The sequence below is a fragment of the Elaeis guineensis genome, chromosome 3 (assembly GCF_000442705.2).
Source record: "Elaeis guineensis isolate ETL-2024a chromosome 3, EG11, whole genome shotgun sequence".
Lineage (NCBI taxonomy): Eukaryota > Viridiplantae > Streptophyta > Magnoliopsida > Arecales > Arecaceae > Elaeis > Elaeis guineensis.
Genome location: NC_025995.2, coordinates 6,169,030 through 6,188,851, shown reverse-complemented (window position 1 = coordinate 6,188,851; position 19,822 = coordinate 6,169,030). Strand labels below are relative to the sequence as shown.

Below are 19,822 nucleotides of genomic sequence, written 5' to 3'. Positions count from 1 at the left end.
AGCCGATCTAAAGGCGGGACCTACCTTACCTTCGGGTCGGCACAAGTTGCCAAACGTCCTAACCGACCTATGGCAGTTAGCGACTTATTTTAAGTTAGCGACTCACATGGGCATGCGACATTACAGATACATTCGATGTTACAAACAAAAGGAGAGAGTGAAAAAGTTTCATTCAAAACTGAAAGAGAATTACAAAGTCGGGTCGAAGCCCGATTACAAGTACTTCAGGAAAAAAGAAGAACAAAAACAGAGGTAGTCGGCAGGGCCCGATCATCTGTCTTGGTCGATCTCCTCGATCGACGGAGGATCGGGGATGACCGGTGTGTCGGCCATAAGCGGCGCTGGGTCGGTGGTTGAAGGAGGGGCTTCGGTCGGCAAGGGGATATCGGTTGGCGCCACCCGCTCCGGGATGGCCTCCTCCACCACGACGACGCCTCCCGACGGCTGGTCGGCCATCTCTTCGGTTCCTTCCTCCTCGGCTACCGGTGGGACGACGCTGCTGACGTCCAGCTCCGGGTACAAAGCATGGACGGCATCCCGACCGTCCTCGAACCCCACCCGGTATGAGGCGAAGCCCGACTCGAGCATCTCCTCCCGGTATTGGTCGGAGGCCCGAAAATCTTCCACCGCCCGATCGGCCGACTCTTTCGCCGACCTTGCCTCGTCCTTCGCACGGGCGAGCGACTCCCTCGCCGACTCCGCCTCAGCCTTCGCCATTTCGGCATCGATCTGGGCGATTGATAGCTCCTCTTCGGCTTCGGCGAGCTTCTCCAGGCTCACCCGAAGCTGCTCGCGCTCCCCTTGAAGTTCGGCGGTGGCGCCGTCCCGTTCGTGCCGAAGACGACGCACGGCCCGACCCTTATGTCTGGCCTCCTTCTTGGCCGACCTAAGTTCGGACCCAAGCCGGGAGACCTCGTCTACTAACTTGGCCTCCCGGTCGGCCGATTGCTGGAGGTGGTCGGTCAACATCGCCCTCTCGGCTTCGGCCGCCGCCGACCTCTCCTTATAAGCGGCCCGGACATTGCCGAACCTTCGGTACCCGACCTCCAGTTCCGACATTGTATAGATCAGCTGCCGATTGAAAAGGCTTCGTCAGGATCGCATAACAAGAAAAATTTCTAAGAGAAAGTTTCTAAGGGAAAGAGAAGATGATGCGAAGCTTACCTCGACCATGGTCGGATAGAACCGCGACAGCATCTCGGTCACCTGCCGAGATCTCAGCGACTCTACGTCGGTCGGGAGGAGGATCCCCTGACACAACCTCCTCGCAAGGTTGTGGTCGACCAACGCCGACGCTCCCTCAGGGAACTGTGCGCTCGGCGACACAGAGCGGCTCCCCGATCTTGCCTCCTCTGCGGGATCCATCGGGGCTTTCCCCCGATCGACTGCCCCGACCGACGGAACCGGTAGTGAGGGGACGCTTGAGTTCGACCCGGCGCCCCCCGTTGCGCCAACGGACGCCGCCGGACGATGTTCGGTTTCCCGAACGTCATCCGGCTCCACCCGCACCGGCGAAGCCGCCGATGTTCCCTCGGCCGCTTCCTCAGCCGGCCTCTCCTCCGTGTGAGCCGTCGGAGCCGCGAGGGCTACTACAGGCTCCGACTGGTCGGTCGCCGATGCCTCGACGGTCGGCGCCGCTGGAGCAGGTTTCTTCGGGGGGCACGAAGGACCGGCCCCCGATGCTGGCCTCTTCCTTGTCGCGAACCGCCGAATCTCGGCGTCTGTCGGCCGCATTCTTGGAGGTGTCCCTGCAATACCGACAAAAATGTTAAAGACCGGACCAAGAGCCGAATGAAAAGAAAGACCGGGGGATCGGGCGATACCTAGTCGGAGGACCAGACTCAAGCCGGCATCGTAGAGAGCTTGTTCGGTAACAAGCTCCCTCTGCTTCGGGACCGACATGTCTTTCAGTCGGTGGAAGTCCTCCCGGTCGTCCGCCTCCACCCGGCTGTTGTCGTTGGCTTCGGTTCGGGGCACACCCCAGCGGGAAGGGAAGCCCCAAGGAGATGAGGAGGAAACGAAGAAAAACTGGTTCTTCCACCCATAAATGGACGATGGAAGACCAGTGATGAAGGCAAGACCCTTCCGGGGGTTGAAGAGCCACCACCCTCGGGCTTTAGGGTGGGGTCGGAGCACAAAGAATGCCCGGAAGAGTGAAACGCGAGGGTTGGTCGGCAAGAGCTGACACAACAACGCAAAGGAGATGATGAGACGGACGGAGTTCGGCACCAGTTGCGCCGGACAGAGTCCGTAATAATCTAATAAATTTCGGACGAACTCCGAAATCGGAAGCCGAAGACCCGCGCGAAGGTCTTCGACATACAGCGCCAGATCGCCGGACGGAGGGCTGTTAATCCGACCGCCGGCCCCTGGAGCGGAGAGCCGAAACTGCTCCGGGATGCGATAATGCTCCCGAAGCCGATCGACATTCGGCCCCGAAAGCGAGGAGACCTCTACTTCCGGAGTCGACCGGGAGTCGTCAGTCGGGTTTCCCGACCGACCTCCCCGAGTCGGATTTCCGGCCATTGCACCGGAACCGAACAGAAAAAAAAAAGAAGAAGAAGAAGGAGGAGAAAAAGAGAAGAAGAGGAAGAAGAAGAAGATGGGAAAGGAGGACCACGAACCAGTTGAATTCCTCTGCAAGCAAGAAAGCTCTGCCTGCGACGACTGAGAAATCGCCCGGACAGAGTTTTGGCAGCAAAATGGCAGTGATGGGGCCTTGGGTCCGAGGGGTCCTATATATATAGGCCCGACCGACGGCCAAGATGACTCCGCGCCGACCAAAGCTTCACGGATGCACGACACGTGGCGGCCTTCGGGTGGCTGAGTATTCGGCGTGCCCCATCCCGGGACGGCCGCACTGCCCACATTAAATGCGGGGGGCGCCGGCCAACCACCTTCGACACGCGGCACGCGGGGGAGCGGTTCCGCATTTATGCGCCCGTGCCGATTCGCGTTCTCGATGGGATGCCTGACAGCGGCCCACACTCCCGCGATCGGCGTCGAATATCCGGCCGTCTGACGCCGTATCGTCCGGCGCCCGATCTTCTGACACCGACGTAACGTCTGACGACGACAAGATGCGACGTCTGACACCTGACGCCGACGTGACTTCTGACACCGACTAGATGTCCAGATCGCTTGGCATTTATGAGGCGTCTGACATCGGATCAGCCGGTGGTACGGTTGGATCTATGCATACGATAATTCCACTCCCAGTCGTCCAGGATTGCTGCCCGAATGAAAGCATCGACCAGTTCACCATCCGACTTAGGAGTGGAGGGGGGCAACTGTTGGGGGATACCCACCGACCGACCGACTGACGGCCGGAAGGACCGACCGACTAACGGCCCGACCGACCGACTGGCGGCCCGACCGACTGACGGCCCGACCGACCGACTGACGGTCGGAAGGACCGACCGACTAACGGCCCGACCGACCGACTGGCGGCCCGACTGACTAACGGCCCGACCGACTGACGGATGCCATCATCGGCTAATTATCGGCTCACGACCGACTGAGGATATGTCGGGCGTACTTTTCCCGACCGACTGAACCCAGAGGTCTGATGGCCGACTCACGAAAGACTCGCCGACCAACGGAGGGGCCCGACACCACTCAGCTGGCCACCGACTTTGGGTCGGTCGGCTCCTCCAACCGCCGTACAGCCGCCAGACCTTGTCAGCTCTGACAGCGACATGCGGCACGGCTACCTAAGGGCATTGTCCCGCCGAGGGCATTGTCAACCCTGGTGATTTGATAGCCGCACGGCGACATGACACTTTCACGGCGGCATGACGCTTTCACGGCAACTCTGACAGTCCACAGTGAGTTGGCAGTTCCTCACTTGTCTGCGCCATTAATGACGGCGCCATACCGTGCTCCACTATATAAACCGGGGAAGGCAACAGTGCAAGGGATCCGCTCCATCTCGCCCACTTCTCACAGGCTCGCTCCTCTCCCTCTCTCTCTCTCGATCGAGCTCTCTGTCTACATTTCACTGTTGCCCAGTCACCTCTCTGACTTGACCGTCGGAGGGTCCCCGCCGGAGCCACCTTCGGTCAGAGTGGACTTCTCATTTTTGCAGGTGCACGCTTCCCGGCGATCGGACGATGAGGCGATTGGCCGCAACAGATCCGATTCCATATCCTAACTCCTGGAGGAGAAGTAGCTCTACAAATAAAAGTTGGTGCAAAAGCTGATGAACAGGATCTCTCACCAATCCGATTTCTTAGGATCTAATCTACACCCAAATAGATGGAGAACATTTTTTCTTTTTTGTAATACAAGATCAAGTTGAAATGCCCAGTCTTCAAGAAAATGAGTAAGTTGGGTAGTCTTAAACCAAATTTAAACTAGGATTTGAATCCTTGACTATTTGAATACTTACAATTTGAGACAGTAGAGAAAAACGAAACGATATGATATTTAAAGAATATCAGATTTTTAAATATATTATTAGCAATAGATTATTTTATTTGTTTACAAAACCCAAAAGAACAATCTTCATTTTATTCTTTTAAATATTTCATAATCTTAGTATTTAAAGTAATTAAAAGATCAATAAGTTCAAACTTTTTTCAAAAAAAATAATTATTTGTCTTTTCCATAAAAAATAAAAAAGTATACATATTTTATTTTATTCTTTTGAATATTTTCAAAACCTTACCATCTATAACAAGCAAGAAAATATCAATAAATTCTATATATTTTTCTATACAATACATATTTTTTTGTAATTTCTAAATTTTCTATTTATACTATATTTAGAGAGCATTATAAAAATATAGACTCATATCATTTAATGGATATTACTTAAAATAGATAATTTATCACTAATTATGCATTTTCTAACGTTATATATATTTTAAATAATTTAAAAATTTTAAATATTTAAATTATTATTGGATTTGGTTGATTGCTATTGATCCAATAATCCAAATCTTTGGCTAGAGTCAATCTTTGATACGATGTGATTCAGTGGACCCCATGTGGTGTACTTATTATAGGACCCACACTGTATCACAATTAAATAGGCCTCGTGCAGTATTAAAACCGAAATTGAATAGGATATGGATTGTATATTGGTATTCCCATATTCATATTTATTTTGTTCGATAAATATAGATGCATATATAAATATCAATTAAATATAAAAAATTATACACACATACATACATACATACATACATACATATATATATATATATACACACGCGCGCTCGCGCGCACACACACCGACACACACACACACAATATATATACCCACACACACACACACAAATAGGAAGGGAGAATTAAGCAAGGAAGAGGATTAAAGAGAGGCAAGGGAGAATTAAACAAGGAGGAGGAGTGTTCTAAGCGATCCTTGAGGAGGGTTTAATCCTAGAGAAACTAAAGAAATTCTTGGAGAAAGAATTCAAAAATAAGATTTCTTGAAGGAGTATTCTTGATCGAGTTCAGTATGGATCTCCGTTGGAGGGCAAACACTTGGGTACCTTGTGAAAATAGGTCGACCTACACAGGTATGCTTCTGAACAAAATGTTTAAATTTAGTTTTGATTGTGATCGTCAAGAGATTTCTGGGTTCTAGGGTTCAATTTTCATAGTGTTCATTAAAGAAAAATTTTTAAATATCACCCTTCCATTGTCATACTGGAATCCTACAGCTTATATTGCTTATCATATCTTACTAGTCAGAAATAGGCAGGTCATTGCTTATCATATTGCTTATCCTGATGCTTCTAGATCTTCGAAGAAGTTTGGGATCATCAGTGGCTCCTCTACATCGACGACGGTAGGCACAAGGCACAAAATCCTCCTCTCCAACGTATCCCCCTGTGCCACCACCAAACCCATTGGAGATGAATCCACCACAGCAGATGGACAAAAGTGAGATGGGGAAAGATTGGAAGATGGTGGATAGACGAAGGCAGTGGCAGACAGATGAGGGCTAGGGTGAAGACGACGATGGGTGGATTCAAGGCAGCGACGGGGGAGACTGAAGGCGGTGATAGGGGAGATCAGAGATGAATCCATGATGACGGACGGATGAAGGCGAGATGGGGAAGATCGAAAGATAGCAGATAGATGAAGGTGGTGGCAGACAGACCAGGGCTAGGGTGAAGACGGTGATGGGAGAGACCGAAGGCGGCAATGGGGGAGATCGGAGGAAGACCGAAGGCGGTGATGGGGGAGATCGGAGGGCTAGGGCGAAGGCGGTGATGGTTTGCCCAAATTTGAGGAAGACGAAGAACAGCGGTGCCGGTGCCATGGTTGTGAAATAGGGGGCGGAAGAGTTAGGGCTATTTCAAGCTCATTTGAGTCAAACCCAATGCCAAGTCTCATTTAAATTAGGTGGTCAAGCTTAGCCATCTTTAACATTTATATCTTGACTTGGGCCTAAATTTCGGGCTAAAATCAAGCTTGCAATCGGGCTCGGGCTCAGGCCATGCCGGGGCCAGGCCAATGGTAGGCCCGAGCTTGATCCAAAAATAATGCGAGCTCTATATCTCAGCCCAAACCCGATATGATTATGTTCGGGCCTAGCCTAAAGCCCGTCCCGTAGTTGGGCCGGTATGATTTCGGGCTAGGCCTGAAGTCCATCGGACCGGTCCAAGCCTATTTCCAATCTTACTCTCTGGACATCAAGCGTGTCTATTACAAGGTGAACAGTGCCGCAGATCGGGTCATTTTCTTTGTTGTGGAGCATCAGGATAGGATTTTATGGACTGATGCATTGATTGCCCAGTGTTTTTTTATGATATTTTATTTTCTGATTTTTTGATTGTATTCATACTGGACTTGTATGAATGCTTTATCCAATCAGAAAAAAATATAAATTAGAGTTTGCTTCAACGGTCACAATCCTTTTCTTAACAATTAAAGTTTCCAGATTTGGTTAGATATTGCATCCCAAAAGCCTGAATTATTACAATGTAGGTGGATATCCTCGTCCTTCCCCTCTCTCTCTTAAAAGTAAGGACTTGAAAAGATTGATACAAGAAATCTCAGTGTTAAAACACTTGAAGATCACTCGTACTAAAACAGAAGGTAGTAGACCAACATAATTTTGGCTAGCTTTGAAAAAACCTTGGGAGAAATTGTCTTTTTGATTTTGAGATATCCTTAGTTTTACAAATTATTGACAAGCAGAAAATTGGTGCATACGGTTCTAGTTTATACAGTATATAATTTGTTTTTCTAGTGCCGGTGAGATGCATTTTTTATATGGGTTTCTATCTCGACAGAGGCTAATTCCTAACCCCAATTTTGGTCACCAATAGAATAATATATAGCATGTTGATCGTACTCTATAACGTAAGGATGCATGCTGGTTTGACTTAGAAGCCATATAAAAATGTGCTAAAATATTGCCAAGCTATTAATTGTGAAATTGAATTGGCATTTTGGAACCTAAGGACAATTCAAGTTAGGTGCATGTTGTCTAGTCAAGTAGAAATATATAAACTGAGATGGAAATATATAAACTGAGTCCATCTCAAGGCCGTCCACCATGCTAATCAGCTCGCCTCTTTTCTATAGATCAATCATCTAAACGAGTACATGATGAACAGGACCCACATGAGAGAGACTAATTGATTGGCATGGTGCATGGCCACATAGTGCACTCATTGTAGGATATAATTTCTCTCAAAATTTCAAACTTAGCCCTAATTACTTAAGTTGCTACATAACCATAAATTTGAGTCTTCAAGTGGCATGATCTTTCCATGCAATGTCAAAAGCAAGTGGATTTAGACCTAACATGTAAATAAGAAATAAATAACACTAATCCCCATAACAATAGAGTATTTAAAAATTTGCGCTAGTGCTTCATTGCAAATCAGAATATTTGCAAAACAAAAATAGAATGCCTATCAAACTATTGCATCAATTTTGACTAAATTTCTCCTTGCTATTGAAGTTGAAGCAACCCTAGAGACTCTGCAAATCTTAGAGACATAAAAAAAAGATATATAGTTAGGAGCCCACAGCCAAAGACCCGGTCAAGCTTCATGCCTCTGCAAGGCAACATCAGCAGGGCCCACAACAGGCCACCAACAAGGAACCCCACCGTCTGAAACAGGGTGGGGTCCTTTGGGATGACCAAGGGACAAGGGTAGGCAGCCCATGAGGAGAGGAGAAGGGAGAGGCCCAGGCCCACCAGGATGTTGAAGATGGGCCCACCATAGGATCCAGATATGGCCACCTGGGCCCCACCTGGCTCATCCTGCAGTGCCACAAACACATTGGCAACCAAGTCCCCCAAAGAATTACCCCAGGCTGGGACAGAGAGCCCTAAAAGTGAAGGGCTTATCTCTAATACAACCCCAATGGAGACTAGGAGAGAAACCAACTCTTCAGCAATAATACAGACCCAAACAACACTCATAAGGAAGCCACCTGCAAGCCATGGACATAGAAATTGTGTTGGAGGTCTATCCTTCTTAGTTTTCCACAATGCAACAGTACCAAAAGCCATCCCTATTAATCCACCAAACAGATAGATCACCATTCTTTCCTCTGTAGTCTTTTCTTTCCTCTTGGAATTCCAGATGACTGTCAAAAGAACTGGTGCAAATGCTGCTGAAGCAACTGCATATGGCTTCGACCATTTTTGGCCGGAAACATCGGGGATGGTCAATCTCCGAGGAAGATACAGAGGTAGATCTAAAAGGTACAGAATTTTGTGAAAGCAAGAGGAAGTTGATGAAGTGATCTTGAAATAGCTCTTGATAGAATTTGGTTCATCAGCCCGTCGGCCTTCGATTGATTCATCCATTTCTGCCATGCTATTTAAAAGAGAAGTCTCCAAGTCACCATGCTCTGTTGCTTGGAATGAAAAGGCTTTTGCGCTGCACGATGGAGGACATACATCAATTAGACCCTTCTTTTCGTCCTCCTTCCAAAAGAAATGTCCAATAGAAACAACGAGCACATAAACCAAATAGAGTGAAGTGAAAGCCAGTGCACAAAACACATTGATGTTCCCAATTATAATGATCATTAGCAGAACCAAAAGAACAAAGAGGAGGAAGCCTAGGTCTCTGATGAAGCTCAACTTGTCGATGATGATCTCGCGACGGCCGACACAGATGCTTATGGTTCCTACAACCACACATGACACAAAGAAAGCAGCACCCAAGATGCTGTTCAGGCCAACAACATTGGTGTCCGGATCCATGAAGGAGACAATGCTAGAGAAAATATCAGGGGCACCATTCCCCAAGGCAAGAAGTGTAACTCCAGCAATGGTGGGGGATAGCTTCAGCAGTCTTGTTATGCCCTCTAAATTTGAGCAGAAATAATGGGCAGCTGTGTTGCCCAGAAGGTAGAATAGCAAGATAAGCCACATGAGCAGCAGGATGTAACCGAGAGCTGGATAATTGCCACAAACGCAGTAGAAGAAGTAGAGGTAATTCATGTATCCTTGGGGATCACATCGGGCTGTGGATGTCAAGTAGGTGCACTTTGCCTCAGAGCTTTCATATCTGTGGAGGCCATTGCATCCTTCATCAAGATCTTCAGGAGAGATGATCTTTGTTGGTCGATGAAGGGGAGATGAAGGGTAGAGCCGAGTTGAAAGATAGAAGAGAATCAGCAGCAGAAACAATAAGGAGAGAAAGAAATGGAATACCTTGGTTTGTGGTGCAGCAGAGACACTGTTTGCCATGGAAAATGGATCAGGAGTGGAAGGTTGGAGTTCTTATTGTGAGGAATTAGGGAGTTTTTATCATGGTGGAGACTGAGCATGGCATATACTACTTCTGGGTGTTGAACAGCTTAAGAAATCACCATAATAAGATGTAGTTTGGCGAGAAACTGGTTCTGAACTTTGGATAAAAAAGATGAGCTTTAGTGAAAGCATAGAAAAGTTAGGCTTTAGGGACCACAACGGGGTGGGAAAGCTCAATTCTCACCTCAAGGTATGGTTGGTGATGGATGCTAAATTTTGTGGAACAAAAAGCTAGGTAATTGGGGGGGGGGCCTTCTTTCTACTTGATGGCTTTTATTTTGACTAAAGTTAGTTGCATGTGCCTTCTGCTCCATCCATGTGGAACAACCATTTTGGTGCCGTAGGCCAGGGCAATGCCACAAACCCCAACTGGGTGTCCGGAACCAACTCAGAAGACTCAGAAAAGATGCATAACTAAATAAAAATAAGGAGGTTCATGTATTATGAGTATAAACAATATTACCTTTTAAATTGTTCACATTTACACAACAAGCTGCAATGAATTCCCAGTGATTAAAATAATGAGATGAACTTACTCTGTACTTTTTGACAAGCTACATTAAAATTCAGTACTCGGTAGTATTACATGCATATAAAACCACTGACATGTCGAATACGATACTTCAATATTTCTTCATATAAATAGAAAAAACAAGAAAAACTTAATCCATCAGTTTCTGGTAGATTTAAGATCCATTCAGTAACTTGAGAATGTTCTTACAAACAACTCCGGGCTCTACCTCAACCTTCCGTAGCATATCTTTTCAAATTCATAATTGAGAGTCAGTCTGTAGGTAGTTTCAATAGATACCAATATATAGATTTGTATCTGAATAATTTAACTTGTTTAATTGGATCTATGATTTCACTAGTGTTGTTGAAAGATTCTGAGGAAAATTCAACAGCAACAACATTATGATGTGGAAGGTCTAGTCTCCTGGTGTAGTATATTAAATTCATAGATCTTCTTCCTCCGTGGATGAATCAAATTACTTTGCTGCTAAGATACGATTCAGCGGCCAAGTGTAAAAGTCTATGGAAACATATGATAATATAGAATACAAAATTACTGTTTTATGATCCAACTTTACTATATTGAAGGTCTAATCTTATGGTACAGTATATTAAATCCATGTCTCCTTCATCCTATGATGCAACTGCCGTGTGTAACTATCTAGCTACATGTTCCTATATATATATATATATATATATATATATATATATATGCACGCAACTAAGAATGTACGACATATAGTTTATATATGCATGTGCATAGATCAAATGCACCATTCATGCATAAGCTCTGTTCTTTAATAAATGCACCTTCCGCATCATGATAATGTAGTATTTGTACAAAAAAGAGATTACAGAGAATCTTAATATAATAATTTTTAAGTATTATCATAATAATATTTGTATACGGATCACAGTCAGTCATCACATGTTCTACAGTCGTGCTTATCATGCATGATATATGCCAAAATAGCAACGCTGCAGGCATAGCTGGCTGAGTTGTACTGCTAGTGACCCTTTAGAAGGTTGATATATGTTTTTTTTTTTTTTTGGTATAAAGGGTTGATATATGCTTATTCAAACATATGGAACAAAGAACGAGTACAACCTGCTACGTCTTTTGGAAGTTGGAACGTTAATTAGGATCAGAATAAAGAAGTATAGTTTGAATTATTCTACAAAATAAAGAAGCCAAATATCTAATTTAGTGATGGTGACCTTAATTCCAGTAAAGTAGCATCAAGAAACTTCACCAAATAGCTACAAATGCAACAGGCCAGACCTCCACCAATAAATGACAAATAACGAAGCCAAGGTTCATGTACGTCAAGATTGCTCAGGTGAGGCTCGCCTGTCATGCCCTACGTGTCATAAGAACCTCATCAAATCCTGTTTTCAGAGAGAGAGAGACCCCTCCCTCAATAATTTACAATGGGCCGCGTGGCGTGTTATCCACCGTGGGATTTACGTCGTCCATTTTCACCTGGTGCATGCAATACGGAGGCCATTTGGGGGCGGGGGAGTTGGGGGGCGACCTCTGAGGTGGCCAACTAAGAGAATCCAAAGTGTCAAGAGCTGTCGAGCTTTTTTTGAGGTAATACACTCAGAAGGTATTTGGTTGAAAAAAATAGGATTTAAAATCAAAATTATTATGGATAATTTTTATTTTAATTATCTGATTGGAAAAAATTTTATTCTGATTTTGATTCTGAAATGAAATAGAAATTGTTCAATTTATATAAAATTCAATCCTTACATTTTTTTTATGGATTTAAATTTTTATTTTCAATTCTGATTTTGATTTCAATTTTGACCACGAACCAAATGCTTCAGAGGAATGGCCAAATCCTCTTTATTTTTTATTTCCATTCTGATTCTGATTGTGAACCAAACATCCCCTCAGAAGGTATTTGGTTCGTAATCGGAATTAAAATGAGAATAGGAATCGGAATGATTTGGAATCAAAATCGGAATGGCCAAATCCCCCGAAGCGTTTGGTTGGTGATCGAAATCGGAATCGAAATTGGAATGAAAAATTGAATCTATAGAGGAAAGTAGGGATTGAGTTCTATATAGATTGACCCATTTCCATTCCATCCCAAAATCGGAATCGAAATGAGACTCCTCCCAACCAAACGGTTGGAATGGGAGTCATCCATTCTGATTTTGATTCCAGACCTCCATTCCTCCCAACCAAATATCCCCTCAGATTTGTTAGAATTTGATGTCTTGAGATTCGATCCATATTGAGCTCACAACGAGGTTCGCGATGAAATACGGAGTCCAACGAGACCAATATCATCTCAAACGGAGCTCGGATGGAGGAAATACGAGCTTTTGAAGTTGGCACGAGATCTGAGGCAGCAGACGTCCGTTGGCAGCCGGCAGCCAGCGGGCCGCACGTGGCGGGGCGCTGCCTAGCACGCGGCAGCGCGCGGGCCAGTAGCACAGGGCACAGCCTCAGCCCAGGTGCCCGACGGGGGTGTGGCCCAGGCCCACGTGCACGGGCCGGCCCAAGCCCAGGCGCTGTGCCTGGGGCCCATATCCCGATCCACCATGGATCGGGTGGTCTACGGCCCAGTGCATGGACCGATCTTGATCTAACGGTCCGAAATAGTTTTTTGCCTTGATTAAGAGTCCTAATCACTTTCTAAGAGGGTTTTAAGGCTTTTAAAGGCCTGATGCTTAACAGTGCGCTGTGTGGTGGTCTTTTAGCTTGTTTTTTCTCACAAAAATCTATAAAGGCAGTGGTTTTGTGTGGCACGCAGGCCGTGAGATCATGTGGAAACCAGAAAATGTGAACACCATGAAGAGAGAGAACCACATACGATACTGTGAGAAGAAACAGAGCTCCTAGATAGTGGACAGTGATTACTTCAGGAGTTCAGGGGGTCTTCCATAAGAGATAGTTTTTGTGAGGAAGAAATTCTTGTGAGAAAAAATTGGATGTACGAGGGTTGAGGGTGAGATCTCCTCTTGTAATTTTTTTTTTCATAGTGAAATTTGCATGTCCCGTAGAGGCGAGCCATTTTCTGACTGATCCACGTATTTTGATTATTTTTATTTTATTTTTTCTTTCTTCTTGCTGCATCGCGCGGTACCGAAAAAATTTTGGGAGGTGATGTCCTGATCAGATATCCACCCAACAAGTGGTATCAGAGCGAGACGGTATAAAGACGCAGATTGCAGTGGTGATGAGCAAGACTAAAGATGGAGAAGACAGGATCAATCAAGATGGAGATCAACAAGTTTGATGGGAAGAGTAATTTCTCTTTATGGCAGGCAAGGGTGAAGGACGTGCTCATCCAACAGGGGTTGATCGATGCTCTCTTGTGCGAGGAGAAGCCAACCATCATGGAGGTGCGAGATTGAAAACGACTACAGATGCAGGCGGTGAGTACCATCCGCATGTACCTGACGGATGAGGTGGTGATCCATGTGATGAGCGAGACTTCTCCGACGGTGCTATGGTTGAAGCTCGAGGAGTTGTATGTTGCCCAGCTATGCAACCCAAGAGGGGGGGTGAATTGGGTTTCTAAAAATTTTAAGCTTAACTTATGACTTATGAGAAATGTTTGACAAAGCTAAATAAATAGAGAGAGTAAAATTAATTCAAGACTAATGGCTAAGAGCAAGAATACAAGAGAATAATGAAGAGTTAAAGAAGAGCAATTAGACACACCACAAACAAAAAGATTTATAGTGGTTCGGTGCCAACCTTGCACCTACATCCACTCCCCAAGCTCCTACTTGGGAATTTCAATCCACTAATCTTGTATTCAACTAGAATACAAACGTCAAAAACTCCGACTCTAGCTATCCCAAGCTAGACCACTTGTTTCTCGGGTACAAGCCAACCCAATACACTCCGATTCTAGGTTCGGATCAACCATCCCTTGTTTTGGAACCCTTCCAAAATAAAAACAATAACACAAACAAAGTATAACAATGAATAGCACAAGTAAGCACAAAGAAAACTCCTTTAATGAGCGAATGAGACTTTAAATACACTTTACTCAAAGAGAAGAAGACTCTTTTTGATTTCCTCAAGGTGGTTGGAGACTTGAATGTGCACTTGAGGAGTTGGTGAGCTTGGATTAAAGGCTTCTTGAATGCTTTGAGTGAGCTCTTGCTTAGGGCTGAAAAGTTTGCTTGAAATCTCTTTTTCAAAATCTCTCTTCTTGATTTCTCTTTCTTGATTCCCACATTTTTGTCCCTTTTATAGCTTCAAGAAATAGTGAAAAATATTCTAGGCTGAAATAGAGCCGTTAGACCATATTAAATGAGTATTAAAAGTACTTCAAACGGGTTAAAAACTAGCCGTTGCGGAACAATCCCGTCACAGGGGTCGACTCATGGGTCGACTCATGCCTGGGGGTCGACTCATGGGTCGACCTCTATGGAAGAACATCAGAGAATCAAACGGGAAGCAAGGTTCTGTAAAACTGGTTTAAAACCCGCAGAGGTCGACTCATGGTTCGACTCATGCCTTGGGGGTCGACTCATGGGTCGACTCACAGGGTGTGCCAAGTCTGTGCCGGCCAGGAATTTCAGCATGCCAGTCATCTCATGTGCCATGAGTCGACTCATGGGTCGACTCATGATTTTCAAACATGCATATCTTTCAAAATACAAGTCCAAAAATAATAAAATTTTTACCAGTGGATTACAAATCTTTTGTTCTATCATTTGATACTTTCAAATAAGGATTTTGGTAAAATTACAATTTTGCTCCTGAAGAGCAATAAGTCTTTTTCAAGTGAGAAACATTAGTACCCCTTCAACTGCTTTGTAATCATCAAAATCAATCTAAGAAGCAACAATCTCCCCCTTTTTGATGATGACAAAATACTTGAACAAAAGCATATATATGAAACAATGAGCATGAATTTCAAAGGAATGAAATGCATTATAGGTAGTTTGAAGATAAATAGAAAATTTACTACCAACTTGAAAATTACTTATAAGTGCATTTGCTTGAAAAGAAGATTGATTCTTTTGGCATGTGATACATGTGCCCATTTGCATAAACAAATTGCCTATTGCTTAATGATTTGAAAATTTACTCATTTGATTATGTGATTCTGGTATCAGAGCAGAAAATTTATTTTTGTTATCAAAGCAAAGCAGAATTTACCTTAGGATTTGAAAATTGCGTGTTTGAAACTATCTCATTTGCTCATTTGCTTGTTTTTCAAATTTCTTAGCATCTTGAAAATTTGCTCATTCTCATTTGATTATTTAATTTTGGTATCAGAGCATGTTTAAAAATTAAGTGTATCAATGCATGTCTAAGAATTAATTTTAAAGTATATCAGAGCATGTCTAAGAATTAATTTTAAAGTTTGCTCATTTGCTTTTTGCTTAGCAATTCACTCATTTTATTTTTAAATCTTTTATTAATCTTGCTTTTGATACTTTTCTTTAATTTCTCTCAATTCACTCATTTTATTTTTAAGTCTTTTATTAATCTTGCTTTTGCTACTTTTTGCTTAGCAATTCACTCATTTTATTTTTAAGTCTTTTATTAATCTTGCTTTTGATATTTTTCTTTAATTTCTCTCCCTTTTTGACATCATCAAACATTGTTAACTCCCCTTCTTTTTTTAATACATTTTCTCTTTTTTTTATTTCTTCAAACTTCTTGTGCTAATCATTAATTTTACTGACATTAATGTTTACTCCCCCTGAATATAGCAATCATAAAACAAAATATGCCATTGAGTACCATAGATATGAAATAGCAACATACATTAAAAGTCAAAGAGTAGATATATAATCAAAAAGTGATTGATACCATAGCTGTTCCAATACATATTCCATAATATAAAAGTCAACCAGTTAATATCATTACATGGCCCAAAAGATAGATCCTAGAAAGAACAACAGACAAGGCTAGCTACAAGGATCTAGTAGAGCTCATGACTAGATGGATCAGAATCAGATGTATCAGAGATGGGGTGGGGAGATGATGGATCACGACCAAGGACTCGTCCTCTACCCCGTCTGCCTCTGCCACGAGTGAAGGTGCTGGCACGAGTAGGTGGGCGAGATGATCCTGAAGGCTGAGAAGCCATAGACTGGACTGCAAGAGAGAGCCTGATAGTGTCAAGAAGGTTCAGAGCTCTCGAAACAGACTGAAGCAGTACAGTAAACTGTGTAGATGCATACTCACTAGAGCCTCTGATCTCTCTCCTCAAAAAATCAAATCCACCCTCCAATACACTTCTAAGTCTGGCTGCCTCCGTAGATAGGTCTGAGACCTCAGTAGTGCACTCCTGTGGCTGTGGATGGGCCAGAGCTAACACTTGCCCCTGCAAGTCAAGTACTCTCCCAGTCAGTCTCAAAATGTAACCCTCGAGCTGCTGAATCCGAACTGACTGATCTGAGATCATCTGAAATACAGTAAAGATATGGGGGATCAAGGTCTGATCAGATGCATCTAATGATGTGGATCCCGATGCAAAAGCTGAAGTGCTCTACTGACGAGAAAGCAAGGAAGCCACACGCTGAGAAATCAGCTCAATCTGATCATCAGCCAATCTAAACTCTGAGGGAGGTGCTCTGCTGTCTGGCTGTTGAACTGGTGTGTGCCTCTTGGTGGACTCTGAAGGGCCAGCCTCTGGATCTGAAACAAACTGGATGTCTGGAGATGCTGCCCTGAAGTCATGGAGAGGTGATGAGGGACCTTCTTCCTCAGCTCTGTCCTCAACTCTGTCCTCAGCTCTCTCTTCTGTACCCTTGATCCAACCACCATCAATCCTAGTGAATCCCATGCGGTGCAGAGTGTGTTGGTTGATGGTGTCAGAGTAAGAAAGCCTAGCAGATGCCTCCCCCTCAAAACTAACTTCAAACCTCCTGAATACCAGTGTGAGGGCCATACCAAAAGGCAGATGTGCCTTGGATCTATTCAGTGTTTCTCTCATGGCCTCAATCATTAAAGCAGGGAGGTTTAAGGGGGTTTGGGTGATCACATGAAACATTATACATATGTCTCGGCCAGAAAGGAGGTCATGTCTACCACTTCTCGGGAAGAAAAGTTTTGTTACTAATTGATGTAGAATTCTCATTTCAATTGACAAGATCTTGGCTTCTAATTTATTTAGACTTTCCGAGTAGGTTCCTCCTAAAATCACATTGATCCCTTCTTCCTTCACTAGGAGTTCCATGTTTGAATATCCCTCACAGGGCAAATGTAGAATCTCTCCCAAAATAATAGGATCTAAGCAGATATCAATTTTCTTAACAGTAGAAGTTACTGTTCCATTGCCATAGCACAGATTCAGATAAAACTCTCTAACCAAATCTACATATGTAACTTCTTTGAGAGAATAGTAAAATCTCCAACCTTGGTTTTTGATCTTTGAACCAAAGGAAAAATCTTCTTTTTCAAAGAATCTGAAGTCCACATTCTTGCCGATTTCTACCTTTCTGTCCAAGAGCAAAATTTTGCTAGGGCTAAGAGGAGACTAAGAGGAACCTGGTGCAGATGCTGAAGCAGGAATGGGAGCAGAGGAGGTCTGAGAAGTTTGCCTTTTCCTGCGCACGCCTTCTTCCAGCTCACAGACTGATTTCCTTCTTTGAGGGAGTTTCATTTTTGGGGCCATTCTCACCACAAGAGCAAGCAAGGAGACTCGGAAGATCAAATGGGTGAGGAGAAGGAGGGTTATTAGAGGATGGAAAGGGATTTTTGGCGGAGAGAAATTCCGATTTGGAGAAGAATGGTGGAAGCTAGGGCACGCTCCAACCGCTTCAATCAAGGGAGAAAAATACGAAAAGCTCCTTTCCCAAGGGGCGATTTGAGGTGGAGAGGTGATGGGAGAAGGATCTTGGGCTAAAACTTTGGATTTGGAGAGAACGAAGATGAGGACGACGAGTTTTGGAGGGAGGAAGACGAAGAAGGAGGGGTCGGCTCATGAATGGGCTTTTAGTTAAAAAGAAATGAACCTGTGGGATGTTGGCCGAAAATTTCAAGTTTGCCATTGGGTCGACCCTAGGGGGTCGACTCATGATTCACAAAATTTTAGGAAAAATATGAATAAATTCCAAAAAAAATTCAGAATTTTGGGAGAAGAATTTTTGCTCAGTGACAAGTTGTGAGAGGTATAATCTTGAGCGTTTAGGTCCAAGAGAGATAATGAAAATTGAGCCCAAAGATATTTTGACATCGATTTCTTGGAATTAGAGAGATATTTAAGCAAATAGATCAAGAATTCCTAGATTTCTCCTAATTTCACAGAATCTATCCTCACTTAGGGCCTTTGTAAAGATATCGGCTAATTAATTTTTAGTGCAAACATAGTCAAAAATTATATCTTTATTTTGAACATGTTCTCTTATAAAATGATGTCTTATTTCAATATGTTTAGACTTTGAATGTTGAATTAGATTTTTAGTAAGATTTATGGCACTAGTGTTATCACATCTTATGGGTGTTTCATTAAGTTTGATACCAAAGTCTTCGAGTTGTTGCTTAATCCACAAGATTTGAGCACAACAATTTTCGACTGCAATGTATTCGGCCTCAGCCGTAGATAGTGCTACCAAATTTTGTTTCTTGCTAAACCAGGAGATTAGGTTGACTCCAAAAAATTGATAGGTTCCACTAGTACTTTTTTTATCTAATCTACATCCAGCAAAATCAGCATCTGAATATCCTATTAAGTCAATTAATGAGTCCTTAGAGTACCATAATCCTAGAGTTTGAGTACCATTTAAATATCTAAGAATTCTTTTAACAGCATTCAGGTGAGACTCTTTAGGATTAGATTGAAATCTAGCACACAGACAAACACTAAACATGATATCAGGCCTACTTGCAGTTAAATATAATAGAGAGCCAATCATACCTCTATAATATTTTAAGTCTACACATTTACCTTCTTCATCCTTGTCAAGCTTACATGAGGGGCTCATGGGTGTGCCAATTGCTTTGGAGTTCTCCATTCCAAATCTTTTGAGTAATTTCTTGGTGTACTTGCTTTGGATGATGGAGATTCCTTTCTTTGTTTGTTTGATTTGGAGTCTGAGAAAGAATATAAGTTCTCCCATCATGCTCATCTCGAACTCCCCCTGCATGAGCTTAGCAAAGTCTTGACAAAGAGATTCATTAGTACACCCAAAAATAATGTCATCAACATATATTTGTATAATTAACATATCATTTTGATTTCTTTTAATGAAGAGGGTTGTGTCTACATTACCTCTTGAAAAACTATTATTTAGTAAAAATTTGCTTAGCCTATCATACCAAGTCCTAGGTGCTTGTTTTAAACCATATAGAGCTTTATTTAATTTAAAAACATGATTAGGAAAAGCATAATTTTCAAAACCTGGAGGTTGTTCTACATAGACTTCTTCAGCAATATATCCATTCAAAAATACACTTTTGACATCCATTTGAAATAATTTAAATTTCATAAAGCAAGCATATGCAAGTAGAAGTCTAATGGCCTCTAATCTAGCAACAGGTGCAAAGATCTCATCAAAATCAATTCCTTGTTTTTGATTATAACCTTTAGCAACCAATCTTGCTTTATTTCTTATTACATTTTCATGTTCATCTAATTT

The 19,822-nt window shown here is 43.4% G+C and overlaps 1 protein-coding gene across 1 annotated transcript; it reads right to left on the bottom strand.

The window, feature by feature from the left end:
- Nucleotides 1-7,814: 7,814 nt before the first annotated feature.
- On the bottom strand, nucleotides 7,815-9,980 carry LOC105042295 (cation/calcium exchanger 1). Its single transcript, XM_010919435.4, has 2 exons — nucleotides 9,641-9,980; nucleotides 7,815-9,494 (listed from the first exon to the last, which is right to left on the bottom strand). Exons 1-2 carry the CDS (start codon nucleotides 9,754-9,756, stop codon nucleotides 7,919-7,921), a joined length of 1,692 nt encoding a protein of 563 aa, XP_010917737.1. The 5' UTR covers nucleotides 9,757-9,980; the 3' UTR covers nucleotides 7,815-7,918.
- Between the last annotated feature and the right edge of the window lie 9,842 nt (nucleotides 9,981-19,822).